At 51.4% G+C, this 26,191-nt stretch overlaps 2 protein-coding genes and 1 long non-coding RNA gene across 26 annotated transcripts in view; 1 reads left to right on the top strand and 2 right to left on the bottom strand.

The window, feature by feature from the left end:
- Tab1 (TGF-beta activated kinase 1 (MAP3K7) binding protein 1) overlaps positions 1-19,735 on the bottom strand; it is a 26,114-nt gene extending 6,379 nt beyond the window's left edge. For both annotated transcript variants that reach the window (XM_046429668.2, XM_046429669.2), the window contains exons 1-8: positions 19,593-19,735; positions 6,473-6,609; positions 5,984-6,137; positions 4,752-4,838; positions 4,178-4,316; positions 3,775-3,888; positions 3,004-3,115; positions 106-250 (exon numbers count right to left, since the gene is read on the bottom strand). In XM_046429668.2, coding sequence (XP_046285624.1) covers positions 106-250; positions 3,004-3,115; positions 3,775-3,888; positions 4,178-4,316; positions 4,752-4,838; positions 5,984-6,137; positions 6,473-6,609; positions 19,593-19,625 — 921 coding nt within the window. In that variant the 5' untranslated portion in view covers positions 19,626-19,735. The remainder of the gene's footprint in view (positions 1-105; positions 251-3,003; positions 3,116-3,774; positions 3,889-4,177; positions 4,317-4,751; positions 4,839-5,983; positions 6,138-6,472; positions 6,610-19,592) is intronic.
- LOC124083105 (uncharacterized) lies at positions 19,514-23,378 on the top strand. The gene is made up of 3 exons (XR_006848630.2): positions 19,514-21,069; positions 21,524-21,658; positions 23,278-23,378. It is a non-coding gene; the product is annotated as an uncharacterized LOC124083105 (long non-coding RNA).
- LOC124083101 (uncharacterized) overlaps positions 22,279-26,191 on the bottom strand; it is a 14,792-nt gene continuing 10,879 nt past the window's right edge. For 6 of the 23 annotated variants that reach the window (XM_046429677.2, XM_058574314.1, XM_058574315.1 and 3 more), the window contains 6 exons: positions 25,743-26,028; positions 23,781-23,812; positions 23,587-23,665; positions 23,265-23,406; positions 22,919-23,022; positions 22,279-22,756 (listed from right to left, as the gene is read on the bottom strand). In XM_046429677.2, the coding sequence (XP_046285633.1) occupies positions 22,529-22,756; positions 22,919-23,022; positions 23,265-23,406; positions 23,587-23,665; positions 23,781-23,812; positions 25,743-26,028 (871 nt within the window). In that variant the 3' untranslated portion in view covers positions 22,279-22,528. Of the gene's footprint in view, positions 22,757-22,918; positions 26,029-26,191 lie in introns of all 23 variants that reach the window. The other 17 variants (XM_046429670.2, XM_046429691.2, XM_058574316.1 and 14 more) reach the window with 15 other exon arrangements.

The following is a 26,191-nucleotide window of genomic DNA, read 5'->3' as shown; positions in this document are numbered from 1 at the left end:
GTGATGGCATCTGGGGATCAGTGCTCTGGGCTGCCAGGGGAGCACCCACCCTGCAGGCCAGCCAGTCATGCCCTGTGGTTGCCAGCTCTGTCCCGACCAGCTCACCTGGTTGGCTTGGCCAGGCCCATGGGCAGCCTCCAGGGCCTTGTACAGCCCCTCAGACATCAGGACCAGGAAGCCGGTCACCCCGTCCAGAGGCTGTGCACCATGGATTTCTGGCTCTGCGATGATGGGTTTGGACTTGGCAGCACTATGGGGAGAGAGTGGAGGGAGGACTTTGTGTGGAAAGGTCTCCAGGTGAATGTTGAGTCTGCTGAGGGGAAGAATCTACACCCAGAGTGTAAAATAAAACGCATGAGTTGGTGAGAGGGAAAGAAAGAGAGGCAAGAGAAAGTGAGTTGCTAGAATAAAGCTCAGAGGGCAAGAAAAACTGGCAGGCTGGGGGGTCAATACAGCAAAGGCCCAGTGCTGGCTTCTGGCCCTGCTCCATCCTCCTACCCCCAAGAGCTCAGCCCTGGCAGGCTGCAGGGCAGAGCAGCAAGAGGTAGCATGTGCACACTTGTGTGTTCTCTTTTATACCAGTGATTGACCCCACGGGCACTTAACCACGAGCCACATCCCCGCCCTTTTGAGATAGTTTCACTAAATTGCTTAGGGCCTTGCTAAGTTGCTGAGACTGGCTTTGAACTTGTGATCCTCATGTCTCAGTCTCCTGAGCCACTAGAATTACAGGCAGGCACCACCGTGCTGGCTAGGAATGGCTGCCTCTTAAAGCCTGCGCCTCTTGCTATTACTGGGGCTCCACCAAAACAGATTCCCATGCTGACTAAGGGCATAGGGACTATTTCTGATGTGCGGGTCATTAGATGTAAAAAAAAAAAACTCTAGTGTGTGTCTGTGTGTGTGTGCACATGAGGATGTGCCTGGTAACAATACTTGGAAGAGAGAAGCCTAGTGTATCCTGAGGGTTGGTCAGTTGGGGGCTACTCAGGTAAAGAATCCTATGGGAGTCCCAGCAACCTCCACTGCAGGTGTGCGGGGAGGAGGGATGCACATTCTTTGTGAAAATAGGGGGTCGGTGTAAACTTAGCTCTAACCTCACCGAGCTGCATACATTAAATATACACAGCTTTTGTGTGTCAACCGGACCTCAATAAAGGGTGAGATCAGAACGCCAGGAAGGTGTGTCCAAACTTGTGGCAGCCTGCTTCTCAGTTGCCACAAAACACAAACTTATGCAGAGGCACATGTATGCACACGTGCACAGACATCTGTGGGCAGGACACATGAGAAACTAGAAGGCTCTGGGTGGGGGTCCTGGCTGACTTTCACCACACACATCCTAAGGCCTGTTCAAAGCGCTTTAACCACAGACCTACTTTCCTTCTTTTTGTAGTACTGGGTTGGTTTTTTTTTTTTAATATTTATTTTTTAGCTACAAGTGGACATAATATCTTTATTTTATTTTTATGTGTTGCTGAGGATCGAACCTAGTACCTCACACACGCTAGGCGAGCGGTCTACCTTTGGGCCACAATTCCAGCCCAGGATTTTTTTTTTTTTTAGTATGAATTTTTTTAGTTGCACACGGACACTATACCTTTACTTTATTTACTTTTATGTGGTGCTAAGGATTGAACCCAGTGCCTCACATGTGCTAGGCAAGTGATCTCCTCTCAGCCACAACCCCAGCCCTGTGGGACTGGGATTTTTAGACAGGGTCTCACTGTTTTTTTTTTTTTTTTTTTTTTTTTGGGGGGGGGTACCAAGGATTGAACTCAGGGGCACTCAACCACTGAGCTACATCCCCAGCCCTTTTTTGTATTTTATTTAGAGACAGAGTCTCACTGAGTTGCTTAGTGCCTCGCTATTGCTGAGGCTAGCTTTCAACTCGCAATCCTCTTGTTTTAGCCTCCTGGGTGGCTGGCATGTGACACCATGCCCAGCTTTGTTAAGTTTCTGAGCCTGACCCGGAACTTGCAATCCTTCTGCCTCAGCATCCCAAGTAGCAGGGGGTCACCACACCCAGGTACCACAGACATAATTTTTTTCTTCTTTTTTCTTTTCTTCCATGGTACTGGGGGTTGAACCCAGGGCTTTGTGCATGCGAGGTAAGCACTCTACCGACTGAGCTACATCCCCAGCCCACCAAAGACCTAACTTTCAAATAAAGCAAAGAGAACCCCACAAACTAGGGACAAAGGTTCTAAACTTGCTTTCCTAAACCTTGGGTGGACAAGGAGTTGAAACTAAGCCACGAGGCCTGCCTGCAGCTGGGGTCTCTGGCAGGATCCCTGTAGCCCTGGCTGTGACTGGTGACCTACAAGTGCACAGGCGTGTCTGCCCAGCCGTGAAGGTCAGCCGGCAGGTGAGGACACATGCTCCAAGTTCAGACTGCCTGGGATCCAGGCCCGCAGCAACCATCCTTAGCCCTGAGACTGGTGGCCACCTCAGTTTCCTCCTAGGAACATGCCTATGGGGTGGTGACAGCATGCACGTCACTGCTGAGTGGGAGGTCCATGTCTGAGGAGCTGTGCAGGGTGGACTCAAGGGCTCGCCATCACTACTACTGCTAATTTTTTGCCATGAGGACCTGGGTGACACCCAGAAGGGAACTGTCCCTGGAGGGAAATGGATAACTAATCTCAACTCTGGCCTTGCCTGTCACAGGCAGCATCCACCAGCCATCCATCCCTATCCATGCCAGGTACCTCATGCCAGGTACATCCATGCCAGGTGCTTCATGCCCCAGGCTCTGGGGCACTACCACTGTCTTGGGCTTTGGCCCAGCGCCCTACTATGACACCTTGCCGGTCTGGCTTCACAGACCCCAACTCTGCTAGGCTTGGGTCCCACCCTACACCAACCTCTCTGGGAGGAAGACAGAATACCCTTGTGCTCTGAACTAGTTCAACTGTACCCACCCCTGCAGCCTGAAATCTGCTTCTGCCTCAGACCCTCAAGTCTTACAAAGAACTGGGGGCAGCTGGGCTGGCCACCTACCTGAGCAGGTCAATGTCAGTGTAGCCGTACTTGACTTTATAATCTCCAATGCGCCTGGTACTCTCCTGCCCACAGATGATCCCCACTTGCTTGATCTTTCCTGCATCCAAACCTACCAGAGGGAGAACAGTGCACATGAAAAACCAAGAAAAGGGGACAGAGACAGATCCACGAAGACGAGGAGTGAGGACCTACCAAGAAGGAAGTGAAGACGTCAGGGCACTGGAGAGCAACCTAAGGTCCCTTGCTGTCCTCAGCCTCACTCCCATGAGAATGCCCAGGCCCCTCCTCCACACACCGCGGCCCCGCCCACCACAGCCCTGTCTGCCTTGGGAGCAGCAAGCTGCCCTCAGCGGCCTCCATGTCTGCCAGGAGCTCAGGGAAAGAAGGAAAGTTAGGCAGCGGCTGGAATCTCAGGGTTCCTTGGCTTTTCTCAGTTTCTGTCAATAACAGTGAGTACTACTATGTGCCAGGTACGTTAGGGAGCATTTTCATGTAATTTTAACTCTTTTAACCCTCACAACACCCTGGGGTAGGTGTTACTACCATTCTCATTACAAAGATGAGGAATCTGAGGCAGAGAAAGCTTGAATATGTCCCCGAATCACCACGTAGTAAGCAGCAGAGCTGAACAAAGCCCCAGGCAGGCTGGTCCCAGGGTCTCATGGCTCTTCCACTATGCACCTGTCTGCCTGCCACCAAAGGAGGACAGGGGAGTTCAAGAGCCAGTCTCCTCTCTTATTTATCCCTCAGCCGGGCGCCCCCTCTTACCCAGCTGCGAGAGGCGGAAGAGCTCATCCTCATTCTCTGTGGTGTGGTCCACGTTTAGTTGGGTCACCTGCAACCCGTCCACCGTAGATTTGCATAGAAGTGCCCGGTTCGTGCCTGCAGTAGAATTTGAACAGCTGACCAGAGACTTAGCGGAGGAGGAGAGGAACCCATAGCCCGGAGGGATTTAGGCCTCGGGCCCTGGAAAGGCCTTTCCTCCTTCCCTTCACGGCCCACAGCTGGCATCTCATGCCTGCATCTGCCCACCTCCAGGTGGGACGCAACACACGGTGGCAGTGAGAAGGAAACAGGGGATGGCCTTGAGACACTCTGCGTCCAAAGCATCCACGTGTGTGGACCCTGAAGCCAACCTTCCTCCCCCTGCCTGGATGGGTGAGCAGCTCACCTACATTGGCGACGTAGAGTTTGTTGTTGAGAAGGACGGCCACCACGGCCATGGCTCCTCCTGAAATCTCCCTCTCCAGCGCCTTGAGCCTCTCAAGGATCTTCTGATACTGAGGAGGCAACTGGTGCTGAGGGACGCCCTGCAACCCACCACCAGAGGTCAGGGCAGGGCTGGGCCTCGAGGGCCAGCTGACCAACCCCCTCCTACCCTTGGGAGCAAGGATGTGAGCCCCGGAGGACAGATGGTCTGTGGCACCACCAGGAGGGAGGCCTGGGCTGAACCCCAGGGAGTGGCAGTGACCCAGCTCAGTGGTGGCCCCACAGGTGCTGGTGGGTGACAAGAGGGATAAGTGATGAGGCTGAGGACTGATTTAGGCCTTGGGCCCTGGAAAGGCTTCTCCTCCTGCCTTTCACTGCCCATGGCAGGCCAGGGAGGCCCCTTGAGGACAACCCCTGGCACCCCCCAGCCTCTCCATCAGGATCTGCTCCCTTAGCTCCTGCTGCTCTGGCCCAGCATGCGAGCGACACAGTGGAGGTGTCTGGCCCTGACCTCCTCGGGTGCGTGGAAAGAGTACCTCTGGCAGCTGGGACTGGAGGCTGGCCTTCTCAGCCAGGGTGTCGTCGATAGACTCCAGGAAGCTCCTCTCCACCACATCAAAGGCCTGTGGGGACAGAGAGGGGGCAGAGCCTGGCTCAAACACCACTGCACCTGACGCCAAAAATGTCCCTACTGATGACGCCGTTGTCATGTGACAGGGGCTTTGCACACAGGAGTCCTGTCTCACAAACTGCAAGGCACCCAATGCTTCCTGCAAATCACCTCTGACAAAGAACTTAGGCCCAAGGGACAGGCACACTGCACGGGAGCCATTGTAGAAGGGACAGCAAGACAGGCTCAGGGAGGCAGGACCAGAGCACAGACCTAGAATCAGACTGGCAGGGTGTGAACTCCTGCTCCGCCACCTTGGGCTCCTCAGCTGCAGAACGGGACCACAAGGTTCTGAAGTGAGATGAGCTTCCCCAGCCCTCGGCACATCTCCGGCACAGAGGAGGGCTGGGCACAACCTCTGCAGGAGCAGGGTGCCTTTCCCAGGGCTTCTGCAAATCCTCCTGCTCCCTGGACACTGGTGACACTGACACCTTCCCTGGGGTGTGGGGCCTGCTGAGAACCACTGGCCCAGAAGCCCTAAGGCCCAGGAGGACAGCCTCACCTCAGGCAATGGCCTCCAGCTATGCTTTGAAGAGCCCCCAGGAGGGCTCCCCACATAGCAGCAGCAGAAAGGCAGACTCCCCCTGGGGGGCTGGGACTCACCAGCCTCCCCATCAGGAACTGTTCCCTTAACTCCTGCTGTTCTGGCCTTAACACCACATAAAAATAAATAAATAAAATACAACTAAAAATACATTAAAAGAAAAAAGGCAGACTCCCAGCAAGCGTGGGGAGGCCAGGCCCCCGAACACCCACCCAGGACTCTCTGCAGTCAGAGGCGAGCACCTGACCACATCCAAGGAAAGGAGTCGCTCTAAAGCACCTACAGGCCTGGCTGTACCCACCCATACTTCAGCCCAAGCCCACAACCCTGGCTCCCCTTCTCCAGCCGAGCTGCCTCCTCGGCCAGCCAGTCGCAGGAGGGATGGCTCCTCCCTGCCGCTAGGAAGGGCTTCCAGGGCTGACCCTGGGTGGGATGAAGAAGCCAGGAGTCTTCAGAACAATCCTGTCACATTTCACAGTTGCAGAACCCGAGTTCTGGAGGGACGGGGAGGACACACAGTGGGCGAGGGTACCACAGCAGCCTGCACCCCGTACCTGCAGCAGTACCCGCCGCACGTCAGCCTCAGTGTGTTCGGCGTTGAGCTGGCCGAGCAGGAGCTCTGCGGACAGCCGCTGGGCAACAAAGTTGGTCACCCGGTTGCCATCGTAGCCATTGAAGACCCCATAGAGGAAGCAGTTGTTCTCACTCCTGGCGGAAGCAAGGCACAGGAGGCCTGAGACCAGGGCCTCACAGGCAGCGGGGGAGAGGGAAAGGAACTGGGGAGACTAAGGTAGATCAGCTGCAGCTTCAGGTACCCACTGGGGTCCCCCCACTTTGGCTATCATGTCACTGTAGCTGTGCTCTCTTGGGATGCCCTCCCCCAGCTGTATCAGGCCTTGAATTACACACGGAAGGGACCACAACAGAGGCCACTCCTGTAGGCCACATCTCATCAGCAAATCCCACAAGACAGTGGCAAGACTGGCGCCTTTTCTTGCTTACAAACCAACTTCCTCCGCCAAAAGCAAGGCCAGCATGCACACCTGAACTTGAGCCAGCTGTCCTCCGGAGGGTGGCTCTCGGTGCCCTTGCCATCAGCAGAGTAGATGCGGTTGGAGGCTGATCCCACTCCAGAGAGGTGGCAGAGTGGCAGGTCGTCTGTCCAACTCGGTTGCTGCTCCTAGAAAAGGGGGCCAGGAAGCCATGAAGTCACCTTCCCAGGGCAGACCCCATCTCACTTTCTTTTTTTTTTGGGGGGGGGGACCAAAGATTGAACCTGGGGGCGTTCAACCACTCAGCTATACCTCCAGCCTTTTTTAGTTTTTATTTTGAGACAGGGTCTCCCTAAGTTGCTGAGGTTGGCTTTGAACTTGCAATCCTCCCCGCTCAGCCTCCCGAGCGGCTGGGATCACACAAGTGTGCACCACCCGCTTCCCTTTACCTTCTTTCCCAACAAAATCCTAGCAGGCCCAGCAGAGCCTGGACCCCACCCCCTGCAACACGCACAGAGGGCTCCACTTCTTTCTGGAGAACAGTGATGCTTCTGTGAACAGACACCTGAGGGGGCTTTGCTAGTCCGCAAACTGGAGGTCTCCACCAGGGAGCTGTGCAGCAAATGCCCCGCAGGAAGCTCCCCACAGCCCCACTCCTCCCTGCAGAGCTTCTGACTGCGTGCACAGGAGTCCCCTGGCACCAGCTACACCTGCAGGTCTCAACGTCCAACCTGGGCACAGCCCTGGACATCTGCCTGGTAAACAGCTCCCCACATGGGACTCTCACTGGGGCCTGAACTTGAGAAACTCCCACTTACAAGCTGGCCGCAGACCCTCTCCCTGACACTGGGGCCTCTGCTGCTGGCATCCTCCCCTCTGCCCCTCCAGCTTGTCCTCCTGGGCCAACACCTATAGCCCTTAGCCCTGCGCACACCCTTCTCCCTCCACGCAGAGCACCCCGCAATTCTTGCCCAGCAATCCTCCACGTCCTCTGGCTCAGGAGCCTTGTTCTGGGGGACTCATTCTACACGCCATTCCACCCTCTGCCTGTCCGCATCTGACTCCCACCCTACGCCACACACTATCACTGCGGCTGACTTGTGCGTGCTCACACAGGTGTCCAGGCCCTGATCTGTGATGAACTTCCTGTATCTCTATGGGGTACGTATGCTCTGAGTAGCTGTATCTTGATAAGCCCAGAGACAACCCAAAACCCGGCCCAGGTGTGATTCCTACTTCTTGCCTGGCCTCTCACCTGAGCACCACCCCTGGTTCACACAGGTCCTGCCACTGTGTTGAACTAGAGCAAACTAAACAACTGAACAGGGCCTCTGCCACCCGGCCCCATCCGCAGCCCTTTTTATTGTTTGAGACAGAGTCTTGCTAGTTTGCTGAGGGTCTCACTACATTGCCCAAACTGGTATCAACTTGCAATCCTCCTGTCTCGGCCTCCTGAATAGCTGATATTAAAGGCATGTGCCACCACAGCAGGCTCTACGTCTAGCTTTTGTGACTATTTTCATCTTTTGTTTATTTACATACTTAGAGGGAATTGCTTTATTACCTTTTTCCCCCATTTTAAATGCTTTTATGCTACATTTATCTATTTCAGTGTTTTAGTTCTACATTTAGTACACAGGAGCAATTTTGGCAGGGTGTGGGAGTCTATTTTATTCTTAAATTAACACGTAGTAAAATTCACTTTAAGAGTCCTGTTAACACATGGAGAGATCACTGCAACAGCTGGGCACAGTGGTGCATGCCCCTGATTCCAGCAACTTGGCAGGCTAAGGCAGGAAGATCCCAAGTTCAAGGCCAGCTGGCGCAACAGTGAGACCCCTGTCTCAAAAAAATAAAGGGTTGAAGTAGTGGTAGAATACCTGTCTATTATGTGTGTCCCCAGTACAAGGAAAAAACAAAACAAAATAAAGCATGTAAGTGAAATCATGCAGTGTACATTCACGTTCCCTTCTGTACTAGGGATTGATGCCAGGGATGCCCTGTCACTGAGCCACCTCCCACCCCCTCTTCCTTTTTATTTTTTGAGACAGTATTTCACTACCACTGAGCTACATTCCCAGAGGAGGGCCCCACCTTTCTTTTTGAGATAAGGTCTCACTAAGCTGCCAAGGCTGGCCTTGAACTTGCCATCCTCCATCCTCCTGCCTCAGCCTACTGGGTGGCTGGGATTATGGGCGTGCATCCAGTGCCCTCTGAGGCTGGCTTCTTTCATCCACACCATGCCCGAGACCCCTCTGTGTGCTCCTGTGCACACCCACAGCTGCTCCTCATGCTGCAGACCATTCTCTGAGCAGTGGATGTTTACTTACTCATCCACCGGAGGGCACAGGGCTGATTCCAGGGTTTAGTGATCATTAACAGTGCTGCTATAAACATTCACATTTGGTTCTCTGGGGTAAATACCCAGGGGTGGGACTGATGAGTCATACGGTGAATGTGTGTTTATCAGACTCTGCCAAGCGGTCCTCCAGAGTGGCTATACTGGCTGCACTTCCCCCTCCCCACTGTGTGGTTTCATTTGTTGTTTTGGACTTCCAGGAGGCTGCAGGCGCTCCTCCTGCTTTAATTCAAACTTCCCTCAAGGTCAATGATGTTGAGTTTCATGTGCTTATTTGCCACCTGTCTCCCTGCTCAAGCATCTGAGCCTTAAGCCCCCTTTTAATGGAGTTTCCTTAACTATTGAGTTTTTTGAGTTCTTACTGCCTCAGCAATAGCAAGGTGATAAGCAACTCAGTGAGATTCTGTCTCTAAGTAAAATACAAAATAGGGCTGAGGATGTGGCTCAGTGACTGAGCCCCTGAGTTCAATCCTAGGTACCAAAAATAAATAAATACATAAATAAATAAATTCCCAGTCCGCAGCCGTTCACGCCAATCCCTCAGCCGTGTCTTCTGCAGAGCAGGCTTTAGTTTGATGGTATCCATCTCACCAATTTTTTTCCTTTCATGGTTCACACTTCTGGAGTCCTAAGAACTTTTTGCTCAGGCTCGGGTCAAAAAGATCTTCTGTTTTCTTCTGAAAGTTTTACATCTTACAGATCTGTGATGTATTTTGAAATAATTTGTGTAGAAACTAGGAGCTTGAGGTTCATTTTTTTTTCCTGCACATGATATCCAATTATCCCAACACCATCTGTTGAAAAGATTAGCCTTCCTCCACTGAATTACCTTTGTTTGTCTGTCAAAGTTGACTGGCCACATTATATGGGTCTATTTCCAGACTCCACTATTTTACTGATCTGTGTGTCTCTCTGCCAATATCACAGTTTATTACCTCAGCTTTATTACTGTGGTTTTATGGTTAAGTCTTAAAATCACACAATGTGATTCTTCTAATTTTATCCTTTAAAAAAACATTTATTTTTTAGACATAGTTGGACACAACACCTTTATTTTGTTTATTTATTTATTTATTTATTTTTTAGAGAGAGAGAGAATTTTTTAATATTTATTTTTTAGTTTTCGGTGGACACAACATCTTTATTTTTATTTTTAATGTGGTGATGAGGATCGAACCCAGGGCCTCGTACATACTAGGCAAGTGCTCTACTGCTGAGCCACAACCCCAACCTTAACTTTATCCTTTTTCAAAATTCTTTTGGTTGTTCTTGTCCTTTGCTTTTCCATATAAATTTTATTTTTAAAATCTTGTTAGGAATTTTTTATTTTTTGGTTTACTGGGGAATGAACTCAGGGGCATTGGACCATTGAGCCACATCCCCAGCCCTATTTTGAATATTATTTAGAGACAGGGTCTCACTGAGTTTTCACTGAGGCTTGTTTTGAACCTGCGATCCTCCTGCGCCACTAGGATTACAGGTGTGCGCCTCCCACCTGGTCTTGTTCGGAATTTGATTACACCTGTTTTAAACCCATGGGTCAATATGGGAAGAACCGGAATCTTCACTGGCTGGTTCTTTTAACCATCAACATGGCATGTCTCCATACTTATTATGTCATTTTTTTTTTTTTTTGTCCTGAGGATTGAACTCAGGGGCACTCAACCACTGAGGCACACCCCCAACAAGTTTTTTTGTATTTTATTTATAGAAAGAGTCTCATTAAGTTTCTTAGGGCCTCAATAAGTTACTGAGGCCGGCTTTGAACTCGTGACCCTCCTGCCTTAGCCTCCCAAGCCACTAGGATTACAAGCATGCACCACCACGCCCAGCTTGACCTGTCTCATTTTAAAGCAAAATAAATATCTCTCTTTACATAAATGGGAAATTAGGTCTTGGGAACCCACCTGTGATATTATGTGATTATAGTACATTCAACTAATATATTCATTCAACAAACATCTGATGAGCATTTGCAACAGGCTGGCAGGACGATCCCAAGTTCAAGGGCTTCTGGCATCTTAGCAAAACCTTGTCTCAAAATAGAAAATAAGGGCTGGAGTGTAGCTCAGTGGTAGAGCACCCTGGGTTCAATCCTCAGTATTGAAAGAGAAAAACAAAGGGTTGATTGAGCTCATCCTGTGAGATGAACAATACAAATGCATCGCCCACGATACAAAGCCTGTCATGGATACTGCAGTCACTGTGCCTCTTCTGCCGTATTCTAACTCCCACAAGGGGCAGGAACAGGCATCCAGGGCTGGAATCTTTCTAACAATCCATACTTTCCAGCAAAAAGTAAACATTACCCAAACAATTTATGGGCCAACTCGATATTAGAGATACACTATTAAAAAAACTAGTGAAGTTGTCTTGCCAAGAAGGAAACTATTCAAATTGGCAACTGCAGGGCTCGCCACATTGGTATCATGGCACAAGGACAATTCACCTGGAAGCACTTCATGGGGGTGCCCAGGGGCAGGAAGTTGTACTGACAATTTGTCATATTTGGCTGATGTGGGAATAACAAATTCTCCCAAACTAGAAAACCTATGTACGTGACAATGATCAACCTACTCAGCAAGCACCCTGTTTCTGAGGAAGTCTGCTGAACAGTGAGTCAGACTAACATCTAGCTACTTCCTTCTTTCTTCGTTTGGTACTAGGGATTAAATCCAGGGGTGCTTTACCACTGAGCTACATTCCTAACCCTTCTTATGAACTGGGTTTGTTCAACTTGAAAAAAATAATCAAGAAAACAGAAATTGATTAAGACTTTTTTTCGGGGGGATGGGGAAGAGGTACTTGGGATTGAACCCAGGTGCACTGTACCACTGAGCTGCATCCTAGTCTGTCTGTCTGTCTGTCTGTCTATCTATTTATTTGTTGTGGTGCTGGGAATTGAACCCAGGGTCTTGTGCATGTGAGGCAAGTACTCTGCCAACTGAGCTATACCCCCAGCCCTCATTTTACATTTTTTTATTTTGAGACAGGGTCTAAGTTGCAGAGTCTGGCCTCAAATTTGCAATCCTTCTGCCTCAGCTTCCTAAGTAGCTGAGATTACAGGCATGTGCCACCACACCCAGTGATCAATACTTTTAAAATATGCTATAAATGTATACTTTAGTCAGTCCCAATGCCAGCATCTTACTTAGTAGGAAAGACAACAGAAGAGACTTTCCCATTATGACTAGGAACCCATTATGATCAGAAACCCAGCAAGAATGCCTGTTCTCCCCATTACTTAACATTCAACTGGAGGAGTCAACCCATGCACCTAGACCAGAAAAAAGATAAGAGCATAAGAACTGAAGGGGGGAGGGACTATCTGCATTTGATATGATAGCATACCTGGAAATCCTAAAGAATTAATTAAAATTAACTCAATAAAAGAAATTAAGTGGCAGGATAGAACGTTAACACACAAAAACCAACAGCCTTCATATATTAAATGAAAGACGGCAGCTAGCTGCCTTCTCAAAGTTCCTATCTGCTGTTAACTAAACCAGCAACATCTTCCCGTAAGTCCTGATGTGTCAGTGTCCCCCAACCACACTCCTGCAGAAAACTTTTAAATCTAGATTTATATAGGTCAATTCTGTCTTCATGCTCTCATCCCAGGAGGCTGGCGCAGTACTGAACACTGCCCTCTCACACCAACAACCTCACGCAGCCTCTATCCCGTGCAGATAAAGCCACCTACGCAGGGTTCCAAATGACTGTTGTAAACTGTAACCAGACCAAACTCCTGGGAAGCTAACCAACCCACTTCTGGCAGGAGGGGCCCACACCAAACACAGAAGAGAATGACATTTCCACCAAACACTGCACTCCTGGAAGGCAGGAGACAATCTGGGACCTCAAATAAAGAAGCTCTGACCCCACAGGTACAGTCCCAGAGACAAGCACACTTAAACAACTATAGATATACATGTCTCTTGCTGAGCAAAGTCCTACTTACTTTACACTGGCATTCTTTAAACTTTAAATACCTAGCTAGTTTGTCTCGATTTGCTATTAAAATAAAGAAGAAAAAAATTACCCAGAGAACATATTTAAAAGCGCGTCTGTCTCGGTCTTATCTAGCTGGTGCCAGGGATCAGGGTTTCCCAAACCTCAATCATCCCTACACCTTCTTCAATAAATTTTATACTTTTCATTTTATCTTTAAATTACCACATTTTTTTCTCGAAAAAAAAAAAAAATTTGGAGGGGGGTTCCCAGGGATTAAACACAGGGATATTTGGCCACCAAACCATATCCCCAGCCCTGTTTCGTTTTTTATTTAGAGACAGGGTCTCACTGAGTTGCTTAGCACCTCACCACTGCTGAGGCTGGCTTTGAACTCATGATCTTCCTGCCTCAGCCTCCCAAATTGCTAGGATTACAGACACACGTTTCTACACCCAAATGATTTCATTTTTGAATGTAAACTTTCCCTGTATTATAAGTAGAAAACCAGTAGTACTTGCCATTCTATTAGATTAAAAAAGTCAAGACAAAACAAAGCTATTCATTCTAGCTGGACCCGCTGCTTGCTACAGACTGAGCAGCAGTCCCACTCTGTTTTGTTTGGGGTTTTTCATGCTGGGCATTGAACCCAGGGTCCCAAATGTGCTAGGCAAGCATTCTATCATGGAACTATGTCCACAGACCTTTTTTTATTTTGAGACAGGGTTTTGCTAAGTTGCCCAGGCTGACCTTGAACCTGTGATCCTTCTACCTCCTGAGTAGCTGGGACTACAGTACGTCACCACACCTAGCCTATTTTATGTTTTTAAAAAGGGAGATTAGCAAATATCAGAAAAGAGAATGACATTTCCACCAAACACTGCACTCCTGGAAGGCAGGAGACAATCTGGGACCTCAAATAAAGAAGCTCTGACCCCACAGGTACAGTCCCAGAGACTGGTAAGACCAAATCAAGTCTTTCCCTGGAGAACATCAGAAATCTGAAAACCGAAAGGCAAGGAGCTTTCTCAGCTTTTAAGATCAGTTTTATTCCCTGTCCCTCCAGCACACTCTGAACCAGCTCATGGAGGCCCAGACTCGGGGCACAGGGCTCAAACCCTGGAGCCCCTGCCCTGAGACTCTCTCCCCGTGGCCTCACCTTGGCACTCTGTGTACATTCAGACTGTGGCTTCTGTCCATTGTCACACTAGAGCCTGGTGGGTTTTTTTTTTCTTTTTCTTTTTTTTGTACTGGGGATTGGACTCGGGAGCACTCAGCCATTGAGCCACACCCCCCAGACCTATTTTTGTATTTTTATTTAGAGACAGGGTCTCACGGAGTTAGTTGCTTAGTGCCTCACTAAATTGCTGAGGCTGGCTTTGAACTCACAATCCTGGCTCTGCCTCCTGAGCCACTGGAATCACAGGCGTGCGCCACCATGCCCAGGCAGAGCCTGGTACTGTTAATTAGCTCCCTTAGTCCGCTGACTTAAGTACCTGCACTTTCTGTTTTATGATGTCTGCAGAGGGTATGTTACAAGCTAATTAGCATTTTTTTTCCTAAGTAGTACCGAAAAATACTGATGTGTCCTTACCATAATGGTGTCTCAGGTTCACTAACAAAAGGGCATTTTCTTGTGTCATTTGGGCCCTCCTTTGGTGGCAGCCCTGCCTGGAAGGTGGTCCTTAGAGCATCTCAGACACTGACTCAGTAACAGGTGGCCCAGAATTCCAGGAGGTCCCACCAACAGGAGACTTCGCAGTGTGGAGGCCGAGCTTCGAGCTTTCCCATCTCATCTCTGGCAGGAGTCACCCACGCAAGGCACCCAGGGCCCTCCACCAGCAAGCCTGCCAAGGCTTGTCCCCCCGCTTTGGAACAGCTTCAAGAAAGGTCACGTTTGCTATTCTCAAGCCGCCCACCCGCCCTGCCATCCCTGAGGCATGCTTTCTCCCACATCCCCAAATGCCAGGCGGTGAGCTCAGGGCACCAGCCTCCAGGAAGCTGAGAAGGGGGCGACTCTTGCTGGCACCCTCAGCACAGAGCTGTTCGCACACGACAGTGAGCACAAGGGCATTCCCTCCTCCGCCGTTCAAAGGAAATTTATGAGAAATATGGCAAAAAGAGAAGGCTGCTCAAAAGGGTCCCACGCCGACCTGACTTTGTGTCCAGAAGCCCTATTTGGCATGAAGAGCTTCTGCAGAGACCCATTTAACCTGCCAGGGGCTTCCGAACACCTGAGCAGGTCTGTTTGAGCATGAGCTCTACACACGCACATGTGTCAGTGTCACACTGAGAGCAAACACCCACGCTCATCTCCAACTCCTGGGTCGCACATGAGGACAAAGCACAATTCCAAGCTCAGGGCTCAGCCTCCACGTCAGATTATGGTGTGAAAGGCCAAGTGTTCCTGTGCTGAGAGCACCCGGATGTCTGAGGCAAAAGGGCACTCACAGGAGGGACTAAAGGCCTCCGGGAAGGTGGCTCAGCGACAGGGACAGCAGTTTCTCCTCTCCAGAAAGCCTCCAGCCATCTCTATCCTGCTGAATGACCCACTTCTCCAAGGCCAACTCCCTCCTAGCCTCCACTGCCCCAAGGGTTTCCACCAAAGGCCCCCTGAGCTGTGATTACAGAGGCCCTAGCACACACCTGTAGGGGTACTTAGGGGACCAGGGCAGCAGATGGACTGCATGACTGACTGCCGCTGAACAGCTACAGGTGACAGCCTAATGGATGTTTTTAAAAGATGTTTTTACTTTTGTAGGTATATACTTATTTTAATAGAAAAAAATGCATGACTAGCACCTGTGATTTCATAGATGTAACTGCTTACAACACGCATGTCTAAGTTTAAAAAATTGATTTCAACCTCATTATCTTGTATTTAACTTTTATTTTTTTGGAGACAGGGTCTCACTGTGTTGCCCAGGCTGGCTTCAAACTCCTGAGCTCAAGTGACTTCTGGTCTCAGTTTCCAGAGAGGCACACACCACAGTGCCTGGCCAACTGTTTTTTCTCTCAGGACTGGGGACCCAACCCTGGGCCTCAGGCTTGCTAGGCAAGCGCACCACCACTAAGCTACATCCTCAGCCCCTGTTTTAAAATTTTATTTTGAGACAAAGTTTTGCTAAGTTGTCCAGGCTGGTCTCAAATTTGCAATCTATGGCCTCACCTTCCCAAGTAGCTGCGGTTACAGGCAGACCCCATGATTTTCTTTTTATACTTACATGACCGTCCTCAAACACTTGTCCTCCCTGGCCACAAACCATAAAAGGCACCAATGTTGTTCAAAACTAATTTTGAAGCCCTTCTTGGCTTTTCTTCCTCTGCCATGCCCCCAACATCAGTAAAACACACCAGCTTTTCTGCCAAAATACTGCTGGACTCTGACATTTCCAACCACTCCTGCTACCAGCTGGCCAAGCCACTGTCCTATCACACCTAGGTTATTCTAGTAGCCACTTGGCAGGTACCAGGTATCCATTCTTGCCACTAAAAAGAGGGTTTTTCTCTGATCATAAATCACACCACATTAGGCCCCTACCACCCAGAAGCTTCATATCATGCTTAGGATGGAATCCAAAGGCTACTCCAGCACCCACAGACCTGAAAGGGCCCAGCTTCCCTGGATGGTACTGACCCAACGTGATCCTTTCCAGCCACACTGGCCTTCTTGGGAGTCCTGAAAAGGGCAGGCCTTTGTACCTCCAACTCCCTTCCCATGTCCCCCACTTCATCTCATCAAAAACTGACATGTCATCCCCTGCCAAAAATGGCCCTCCACCCTTGTGTGTGCCTCACAACACACCTGCGGTTGGATCAGAGACACTGTGCCGTCACGATCATCTGTGTGGGCTCAGGGCTCACTGCCTGTCTCCACACATAAGCTTCACCACAGCAATGTTCCTGTACCTGCAGGCAACTACCACATGGTGAGTGCTCAGTGACACTGGAGGGGACAAACGAAGACATTCAAAAGCAGGATTAAAGCTGGAAGTTCATGGCTAGAGTGTGACCATGCCAGGCTAGGGGAATAATGTGAGTTCATTTAACACCAGCAATATTCCCAGGAACCTTCTTGGTTTGGAGAAACTGAGGCTCAGGGATAAGTGACTTGCCCAAGCCCATGTGGGATTTCCACTCTGTTTTATCAGGCTGAAAGGGCTGGGTTTTTTTTTGGGGGGAGGTTGTTTTTTTTGGTTTTTTGGTACCAGGGATTGAACCCAGGGGCGTTCAACCACCAAATCCCAGCCCTTTTTTATATTTTATTTAGAGACAGGGTCTCACTGAATTGCTTAAGGCCTCACCAAGTTGCTGAGGCTGGCTTTGAACTTGAGATTCTCCTGCCTCAGCCTCTCAAGTTGCTGGGATTACAGGGGTGCACCACTGTGCATGGCTGAGGGCTGGATTCTTTAGAACATATCAAGCTTTCTCTGAAAGTCTTTCTTCAAAAAGATGTGTTAAGGTATCAATCCACCTAGGGAGGAGGTGAAACTCTTCAGGATGATGTTCCGCTCTGCCAACATCAGGGTACAGCCTGGCAAGCTCCAAATCAGCAAACCCCCACCCTTGCCTGCAATCCCACTGCCCCAGTCACTTGAGACGGCTGCACTGCTCAACACAGACTGTGGTACCCATTCTAGCCTGGGAAAGGCTTTCCAGACACCTGATGCATACATATTTAAACACATGTCCCCCTGGAATGTCCCTCCTTTCCCCTGCCTGGCAAGCTCCAATGTCCTTTAAAGCCTCTGCAGTTCTCTGCTATCTGCCCAGGGCTCCTAGCTGACCCAGGTCTACATTCTCAAGAGTGCCTTACCCACCGTGCCAGTGGTATAGGCTCCTTCACAAAGTTGAACTGCAAACACAGTACGAATGGACACCAGGCCTCACTCATCTTCACACCTGCAGGGCCAGCAGCCACAGAGCAGGTGGCTAAGCACAGGTGTCTGAGATGCTCTCAGCAGACTTGGGTCAGAGGCCAGGTCAGCAAGGCCTACACTATGGACTAGACCCTCACACCCCCTGTAAGTAGGAACGTCCTGGTTATTATGAGGCCAGGAGGGACCTTGTATAGACAACCCTGCCAGCCAGCCCCTTGCCTTACATCAAGATGCTATGTTTTTAACGCAATTCTTATTTATTTATTTATTTGGATCAGAGGTTAAACCCAGGGGTGTTTCAACACTGAACCATATCCCCAACCCTTTTTAAAAATTATCTTGAAACAATGTCTCACAAAGTTGCTGAGGCTGGCTTTGAACTTGTGATCCCCCTGCCTCAGCCTCCTGAGCCGCTGGGATTACAGGCATGTGCCACCATGCCCCACGGCACAATTCTTTCTTTAAAAAAGCCCACCACCATCCAGAGAAGCACATTCTAGAGCTCATAAAGCTGAACTTCTATCTAGCTCAGGTCCCTTGGGCCCAATTACACCTAGGAGGGAGGGAAGCTGGCAGCCACCCTGCTCTGCATGATCCAGGTGACCGTTTGCTCCTCAGCAAAACAGCTCAGTCTGCCCTATTTACCACTTCTTCCCAGTCCTTCTTTCTTAAGGGTGCAATCAAGCTAGTGTTTCCTGGATGCTTTCTACAATGAGGACATTTATACAGGGGCCCTGCCCTCCAGGAGTTTACAGAGCAGAGGGCCAGAACTCTCTGCTTCCAGGCTACACAAAGTCCACATTAGCATGCAGCAGTGATGGCCACCCCTCACGCACCAGCTCCAAGGCTTCAAGACCCTCCCAGACTCCACCAGTGGAACTCCACATCATGTACAACCACAAGAATGGGACGTTATACCCCAGTGTGTATATGTCCAAATACATTCTACTGTCATGTATAATTAAAAAGAGCAATGACAAAAACTGTCACAAGCAGGAGGGCCACAGTCTGCTCATTTCTGTAAGGGAAAGGTTTAACACTGGGCCTGGCTTTACTCATATTTCACGGATATTGATTGAGCATCCAGCGTACAGGGGTGGTAGGAGGAGACACAATGGTAAGCAAGAGATCACAGCCTCTGTCTTAGAGGAGTCCACTTTCTAGTTCAGGGGACAGAAAAGTCCACAGGCAATTCCCACAGAGCTCCATAACAGGGGAGGACTCAGGGGACAGGCACCCTGCCCTGGAAGGTCAAGAGTAGGCCACAGTGCCAACTGCGTGTGCACCTGCCTGTCAGGAAATGCAGGGGCTAGAAAGCCCTGAGGGCGACTGGGGGAGTGGGAGCATCCCGGGCTCCACTCTCACGGAGGCCAAAGGCACAGTGAGTTACAGGGGGACCAAAACCCGGGTCCCCACTGCTTGTCATGGCTTCAGTACAGCCCCGAGATTACGGGGCTTTAACTTAAGGGGAGAAAAACTGCCGGATTTTGATCCTGTCTCTGCCACTTACCAGCTGCGTGGCCGGGGGCCGATGACGGCCACTCTGTGCCTCAGTTTCCTCATCTGTAAACAGGAATCACTATGGTACCTATCTCCTGAGGCTGTCATGAAAATCAAACTCACAGACGTAAGGCCATTGGCACATCACGTCTCACGCAAGCGGAGGCGGCTATTGCTATTACTGCACGCACGCTCGGTCCCGCTGCGGGCTCGCCACTACGCCGGCTCCGCGGCGCCCCAGACCCCTTCCCGCCCGCGGACGCTCCCGCCGGGCGAGACCCCGGCGGCCTGGCCCGCGGCGCGCATGCGCAGGCCTCGCTGGGCCGCGGGTCTCGCGCGCGCTGCACGCGCCGTCGGCCTCGAGAGGGAGGCTAGGGCGGCGGTCACACTCCGCCACCGACAGGAGCGGCGCCTGCACCCGACAGCCCGCCCCCACCCCCGGGCTCCCAACCCCCAGACTTGGAGCGGGTCGGATCCTCACACTCTGCAGCAGACTCCTCCTCTGCGCCGCCATCTTGGAAGGACCCCCGCGGCGCGCCCTCCTCTGGGCGGAGCAACGAGTAGGGTGGCTAGAGCGGCTTAAGGAGCCGCGGAGGATTGCGCCGCCGGGGCGCGTGAGCACAGCGCCGCCCAGGACGGGAGGCGGGATGGGGCGCGCGGACCATGTGCGCAGGCGCTTCCCCCGGGACGGAATTTGCGGAGTATTTATTTAACACTCTATACGAGATTGTTCCTAGCCCGTCTCTCTTTTTTCTTCTTTTGGTTCCTGGAATTGAACCCAAGGCACTTAACCACTGAGCCACATCCCCACCCCTCTTTTTTTCTATTTTATTTAGAGACAAGGACTTGCTTGAGTTTTTTAGGGCCTCTCTAAGTTGCTGAGGCTGGCTTTGAACTCGCGATCCTCCTGCCTCGGCCTCCCAAGCCGCGGGGATTGCAGGCGTGCGCCACCGCGCGGCTCCTCACCGGCCGTTAAGTGCTGACTTTCTCCAGGATGCCTTTCCGAGGGGATTCCTAAGGCTCTGGCTTAGGGCTCTGAATCAGGGGGACAGGGGAGTGAATTATTCACTCAGTGAACTCAGGCTCTTGGACTGTGCCTGGCCCTATAGTGAATTTCACAACCAGCAGAACAGGCCTTCCGGAAGCTAACGTTTTAATTTGCAAGGACAGAATTTACATACCAAAAACATTGCAAAGGTTTTGAATGATTGAAAGAAGTTCAAGTGTAGAGGCACTGGAGTGTGGTATTGCTGGCGACAGGGACACAGGCCAGGTGCAGGGAACTGGTGCAGAGGAACCAGGGAAAAGAGTGAGTTCAGGAAGCATGCAGGTCACAGAGGGCCACCAAGGCCAGGCAGAGGCAAGCTGTCGAACCCTGAGGAAGCCATTACCGTCCCCTTGGTAGAAAGAGTCCTTTGATATGTTCAGGGGGATTGGAATGGGGACAGGAAGACCAATTAAGGGACTCTTCTAGGTTAACAGTTGTGTCGGCTGATGGCAGTGGGTGAATTTTATTTAGGAAATGATTTGGTCCTGGATTGGTTGTGGTGGTTGCTGAGGTTTGAATGTGTCCTCCCAAAATTCATATATTGGAAACTTAAACCCCAAATTCATGTGTTAATGGTAATTGGAGGTGAGGCCTTAGGGACTTAATTAGGATTACGTCGGGGGTAGATCGTAGGGGGTGCCTCACGATGTCATTAATGGCTTTTTGAGAGGAAGAGAGACTCCATTCCCACACTTGCCTGCAGCGCCCTCCACGGAGTTGTGATGCAGTGCGGGGCCCTTGCCAGCTGCTGCTCCAGGCTCTGGGACTTCCCAGCCTCCGGAACTATGATCCAAATAAACTTCTATTCTTTATAAATTTTCCAGTCTCAGGTATTTTGTTACAGCAACAGAAAATGGACTTAGATAGTGGTGACAGGAAGAGAGGTGTCAAAGATTCTCGCCGATTTCAGGTAAGAACAGGTGGGCTTGTGGGGAGAGTGAAGGGAATGGCTGTGAGTTCTTTTTGAACATGTGGAGTTTGAGGTGTTTTTGAGACAAGAAGAGAATTCAAGTCAGTAGTTAGAGGGTGCTATACAGCAGGAAACCCCAATTCAGTGAGTCACCCCATAGATAGCTGTAAGGTCAGGCAGCGCCACCAAACGAGGCTTTATTGAGATTTCACTCCCAGGAGAGTCTCTCCAGACCAACGGGGCAGAGAGACCACGCAGGGTTCCACGGGATTGGAATTTTTATTGGGCTTAGGACAGGAAGGGAGGGCTTGGGACAGGAAAAGGGGGTTTTTTAGAGTTCCTTGTCCTACTGGGGTTGGTCGGGGGAGCTGGCTATGATCCAGGATTGGCCAGGAGACCCCGCTGGTTGACGCGCGGTTCTGTTGGGCCTGATTGGTGGTTCTTGCGCTCACAGGTTGCTTGGTGCTTGGTCCGTCAACTGGCCTAACAATAGGTGTCAGAGTTTGAACCCAGGACTCGGGCTCCGGATCTTTCCTGGAGTCCTGTGAGGTGAGCGGACTCTCCAGTCTCCTCCCTGCTCAGCCTCCAGGTAACTACTGTAATTTCCTAAAGAGCCACTTAGTTTCCTGTCGCCACCTGTGGACAGCGTGTTGGCCCTGCCCCGAGTGCCCTTCCCCCACACCCAGAGACGACCCGCTGAGCTTCTGCTCTTATGAAATTCCTCCTTAGAAAGTTTTCTTGATTCCCACCCCAGTATGAGCCCCTCTGTCACTTTTTTTTCCTTTTTTTTTTTTTTGGTTCTGGGGATTGAACCCAGGGCCCTGTGCATACCAGGCCAGCACTCCACCAACTGAGCTATATCCCCAGCCCAACCCCTCCTCACTTTTAATCATTTAGTCACTTTGAGTCATTTAAAGGCGAGTGTAAATGTTCACAGTGAACTTCCCGAGGGCAGGAGCTCCGGAGACTAGGCCCTGGGTTTCTCCACAGCCACCAGGGAAGCTGCTTGGCAAATGTTTGCAGCACCGAATTGATTAAAGAACCAAAAAGTGGGGTGCGATGGCACACACCCGTAACCAGTGGCTCTGGAGGCTGAGGCAGGAGGATCATGAGTTCAAAACCAGCGTCAGCAATTTAGCAAGGCCCTATCCGGAGGGGGCAAATTGCGACGTATGCAGTCGAGGGGAGAAATAAAAAATGTCCACTTGCTTCTGCCCCTTTCAATGCTTTATTCACTCAAATTACTCGATACAATTTCACTCTATAGGTTCTTAATCAAGAAAACAGCAATCCTAATGCTGGGCACTGCAATAGACATGATCAATTGACAGCAAACAATTCTAGATTAGTTCTAGGCACTGCAGACACACTTAATCATGACAGGCTCATGACAGACATTCCCTCTCGTGCTGAGTTCAGAAGTCTCAAGCCTTAGGCTTTACGTCCAGCAGGTGCCCACTCACTCCGACCGCAGTGACCAGGTCTGGAACAAGGCAGGCTTTCCCTGGCGTGGAGTGGACGGCCGGCTGAGGAGAGGGTCGCGGGGAGAAGTTGCGGCTCTCACCAGGGTAGAGTTTGGAGCTGTGAGGATCACACAGAGGATCGGGAAGGATGACAAGTGATGGGATGTCAGGTCCTCAGCAGGCTCTCCAGCTCCAGTGCACCCTTGTTTCCGCTGGCTGAATCCCTGCTCATCAGCACTATTATTTATACAGAATTTGGGGGCTTTTGGCCCCCCTTTCAGTCCTTATCAGCTACCACCGGATTTCTCAGTGACATCATTCTCTCTGGGGTCAGAGACATCTGATCTGGTGGTTCCCACCCTGATCTTCTGGCCTTTCCCTCTTACCAGGCGCGGACAGCCTGCCAGGGGCTTCACTCTGTTTATCAGGCTGAGGGGAAGTGACTTGTCTGAGGCCACGCTGGAGGGCTCCGTGGGTGTGCCTGGGGAGACTGCAGGTTAAACTGGAGTTTTTAAGATGGAGTTGCTTAGGCTCAGTCCTCAGGCCATCCTCACAGGCCTAAGCAACTCTGCATGACCCTGTCTCTAAATAAAATAGAAAAAGAGCTGGGGATGTTGCTCAGTGATTAACTGCCCTGGGTTCAATCCCTGGTCCATGTCCCCCCAATAAAATAATAAAGAAGAGGACTCTGAGCCCAGCACGGCCCTTGGAGAATATACATTAAGTCAGCACCTTCTGTTTGCAGGGACTGAGCTCTGAAGGACTGCAGGAAGGATACAAGGACGTCTGCTGTGGACGGGCCTCCTTCCCCTCTGGGGACAGCGTACCTGGAAGCCAAACTAAATGGATCCTCTTCTCCCAGGAGAACTGTGCTCTGCGTGTTGGAGTCTGCAGTCAGTTAAGACTGTCTCCTGCTGGAGGGACTGAGGCACCGCAGCCACTGGCTTTGGTAACCATTTAGACAGCCAGAGTGAGCTCTGGGCCACATCAGGCTGTCCCCGTGGGCAGGCTGGCTGGGGTGGACCAGGGTCCCCATGCGCCGTGGACCGCACACCTGCCTGGAGCCCTGGTGATGACTACACTGTGACCTTCCAGACCCAGACACCATCAGCTTTGGGTGCAACAGCCACCTTCTGGGAACCGAGAAGGGAAGGTTCCAGACCTCCTCTTAAGTCACAAGGAGGGCCCGTCACCCCCAGCAGCGCCACCCAGCCAGCAGATGCCAGTCTCCCCTTCGCCCTCACATACGGTGTTGCAGCCACCTGGTTTGCAGACAGTTCCTTGAAAAGATGACACACATGGGAGAAGGTCGTGAAGGGACAATAAGATTCTCCCCTCGCCCACCTCCGCCCCCTTCCTTCCCCTTGCTCTGACGCAGATCCCAGACAGATGCTTTGATGGGAGGGCGAGGAGCAGCAGCCGAGCCCTTGGCCTTCTTATTCCTTCTCTATTGCGAGCATTGTGTCCTGCGGCCCAGCGACCTTGGCATCTTAATGGCTGCATCAATTGGAGATGGTCGGTCAGAAAACTTCTCTGCAGTTGCTGTGCACTGAGGACTCACTCGTGCATTTAAGAGCTATTTATTGAACTTCTTAGAGGCACAGGGAAATGCCGCGGGAAGGGGAGGATTTGTTTTTATAACACGTCAGCAAAGGAAAAAAGGAGACGTGGAACCCGTGGGGTGAAATCTAGATCTCTGTGGGATCTGGGGTGCGGGGTGTCTCTTAATAAAAAATTCAAAATTCAGAATACGCTCCACTGTCATGTCTATCTAAAAAGAACAGATAAAAAATTAAGAATAGAGGATGGGGTAGGAGACCCAGCCGGGGGCCACCTCCTCTGACTCCGGAAATCAGGGGCGGCTTCTTGGACAAGGTGACATCTGAGCCTGCAGAGTGCCTAGGCGGAGAGGGACTGGCCCGGGCAGGGAGCTGGTGGAGACGGCACGGCCGCAGGGACACTGGATTCAGAGGCCCGGCTGGCTTGAGTGTGGTGAGTCCACAGGGAGCCACGGCCAGCTCGGCAGGGCCGGAGCAGCCTCACTCCGAACCATGGTAGAGTCCGGCATCCCCCCGCGGGCAGTGCAGCAGGGGACGCAGGACCTGAGGACAATCCCTCTAGCTGCGGGGCAGGACCGGTTGTGGGGCTGTGGGTGAGAGACTGTCGCACCTCTGGGGCACCCCTTTCAGACATTGTCCCCAGGTCTTGTCCCTGGGTGTCTCTGTGCACCCTGATTTTCAGACCAAAAGCAGGGGCTCGGTTCTACTCCTCTCTGCCACCCCGCGTCTCGCACACAGCAGTCACCAAATAAATGCTTGGTGAATAAGCATGTACTGAGCGCTCACCAAGCGGCACATTCATTACTTCCTGTGCCAGGGCTTACGGGTGTGTGACTGTCATCCCTGCTCTCCGGGTCCTCCAGCAGTGAGCGCCAAGATCAGGTATTCTGGGGAGACCCCTGTGGAGGAGGGAGGGGAGCCAGAGAAGAAGGGAGTTCCCCAGACGGAGGCAGGTCAGCGTCCCGCACAGGGGACCGGGGTTAGGGGAGATGAAGGGGGTTTGGTAGGAGGGGCTCAGACCTTCGTATAGCCTAAAGAAGTGCTGACCAAACCAGTCGGGGTCCCCAATCTCTCAGGAGCCCCCTTGTGCTCAGTCGCTGGCTGGGAGCAGCCTGCTCCTGTAGGAATATGAGGGGAGATCTAGAGGGCAGCAGCTAGAACTGCTGGCTAACAATGTGCACAATCGCCATTTATAGCTCTGCGAATTGAGGCCCAGAGAGGTAAGGCCACTTGTCCAAAGTCACACAGCTGGGAAGGAGCGAAGCCCCTTTGTTTTCGAGGCTGTGTTTGTGACTCCAACTTGACAACAGCATTGTTACGGTGGAATTATGTCCCCAATTATGGGATTAGGTCAATGCAGATGTAATGAGTTAAGATGAGGTCACACTGGAGTAGGCTGGGCCACTGACCAATGTAACTGGTGCCCTTACGAAGAGGGAGAATTTGGACCCAGAAACAAATGCCTACAAGGAGAACACCAGGTGGACACTAAAGCAGAGCCTGGGCTGCAGTACCTACAAACCAAGGGATGCCGAGGGCCACCAGAGCCAGGAGAGACCTGGGAGAGCGTCTCCCTTCCGGCTTGGAAGGAATGGACCCTCGGACACTTTGACCTCAGACTTCCAGTTACAGTCCAAACCCAAGCCAATACCTTCCTCTTCTTGGGTCCCCAGTAGGTGATATTTGTCACAGCAGCCATAGGCAGTTCATACAGTGTGACATCCTTAGGAGCAGTCACATGCAAAGAAGTCTGAGGTCTCTGGCTGAGAAGCAGCTCTGGGCTGCAGGAGGAGCCGGGCAGGCCTTGGCTGTGGATCCAGGTGGGCACAGGTGCACATGGAGTCCAGGGCTGCAGGAGCGTTTCCAAAGGTGTCCGAGCGGCATCGGTGACAGGATCACAGCCAGGAGACTGAGGCCCAGGGGATGGGAGTGACCAGCTTGAGGGTGGCATGGCCATCAGTGAACCCCAGATGGGCCCATGTCCCGTCTCCCCGGCCAGCCCCCTGGAGAGGGCCGAACTGCGGCCAGCTGCACCCCTGGCCGACCTGGGCAAACGCACAGGCAATCCCTGGCCCTCCGGAGGCTTGTGGCCGGCCAGCC

This window comes from Marmota monax, unplaced genomic scaffold (genome assembly GCF_021218885.2).
Source record: "Marmota monax isolate L192 unplaced genomic scaffold, Marmota_monax_Labrador192_F-V1.1 WCK01_AAM20220418_F8-fsc00051, whole genome shotgun sequence".
Taxonomy (NCBI): domain Eukaryota; kingdom Metazoa; phylum Chordata; class Mammalia; order Rodentia; family Sciuridae; genus Marmota; species Marmota monax.
Note: the sequence above shows the minus strand (reverse complement) of the source record. Positions and strands in the feature narration are given on the sequence as shown.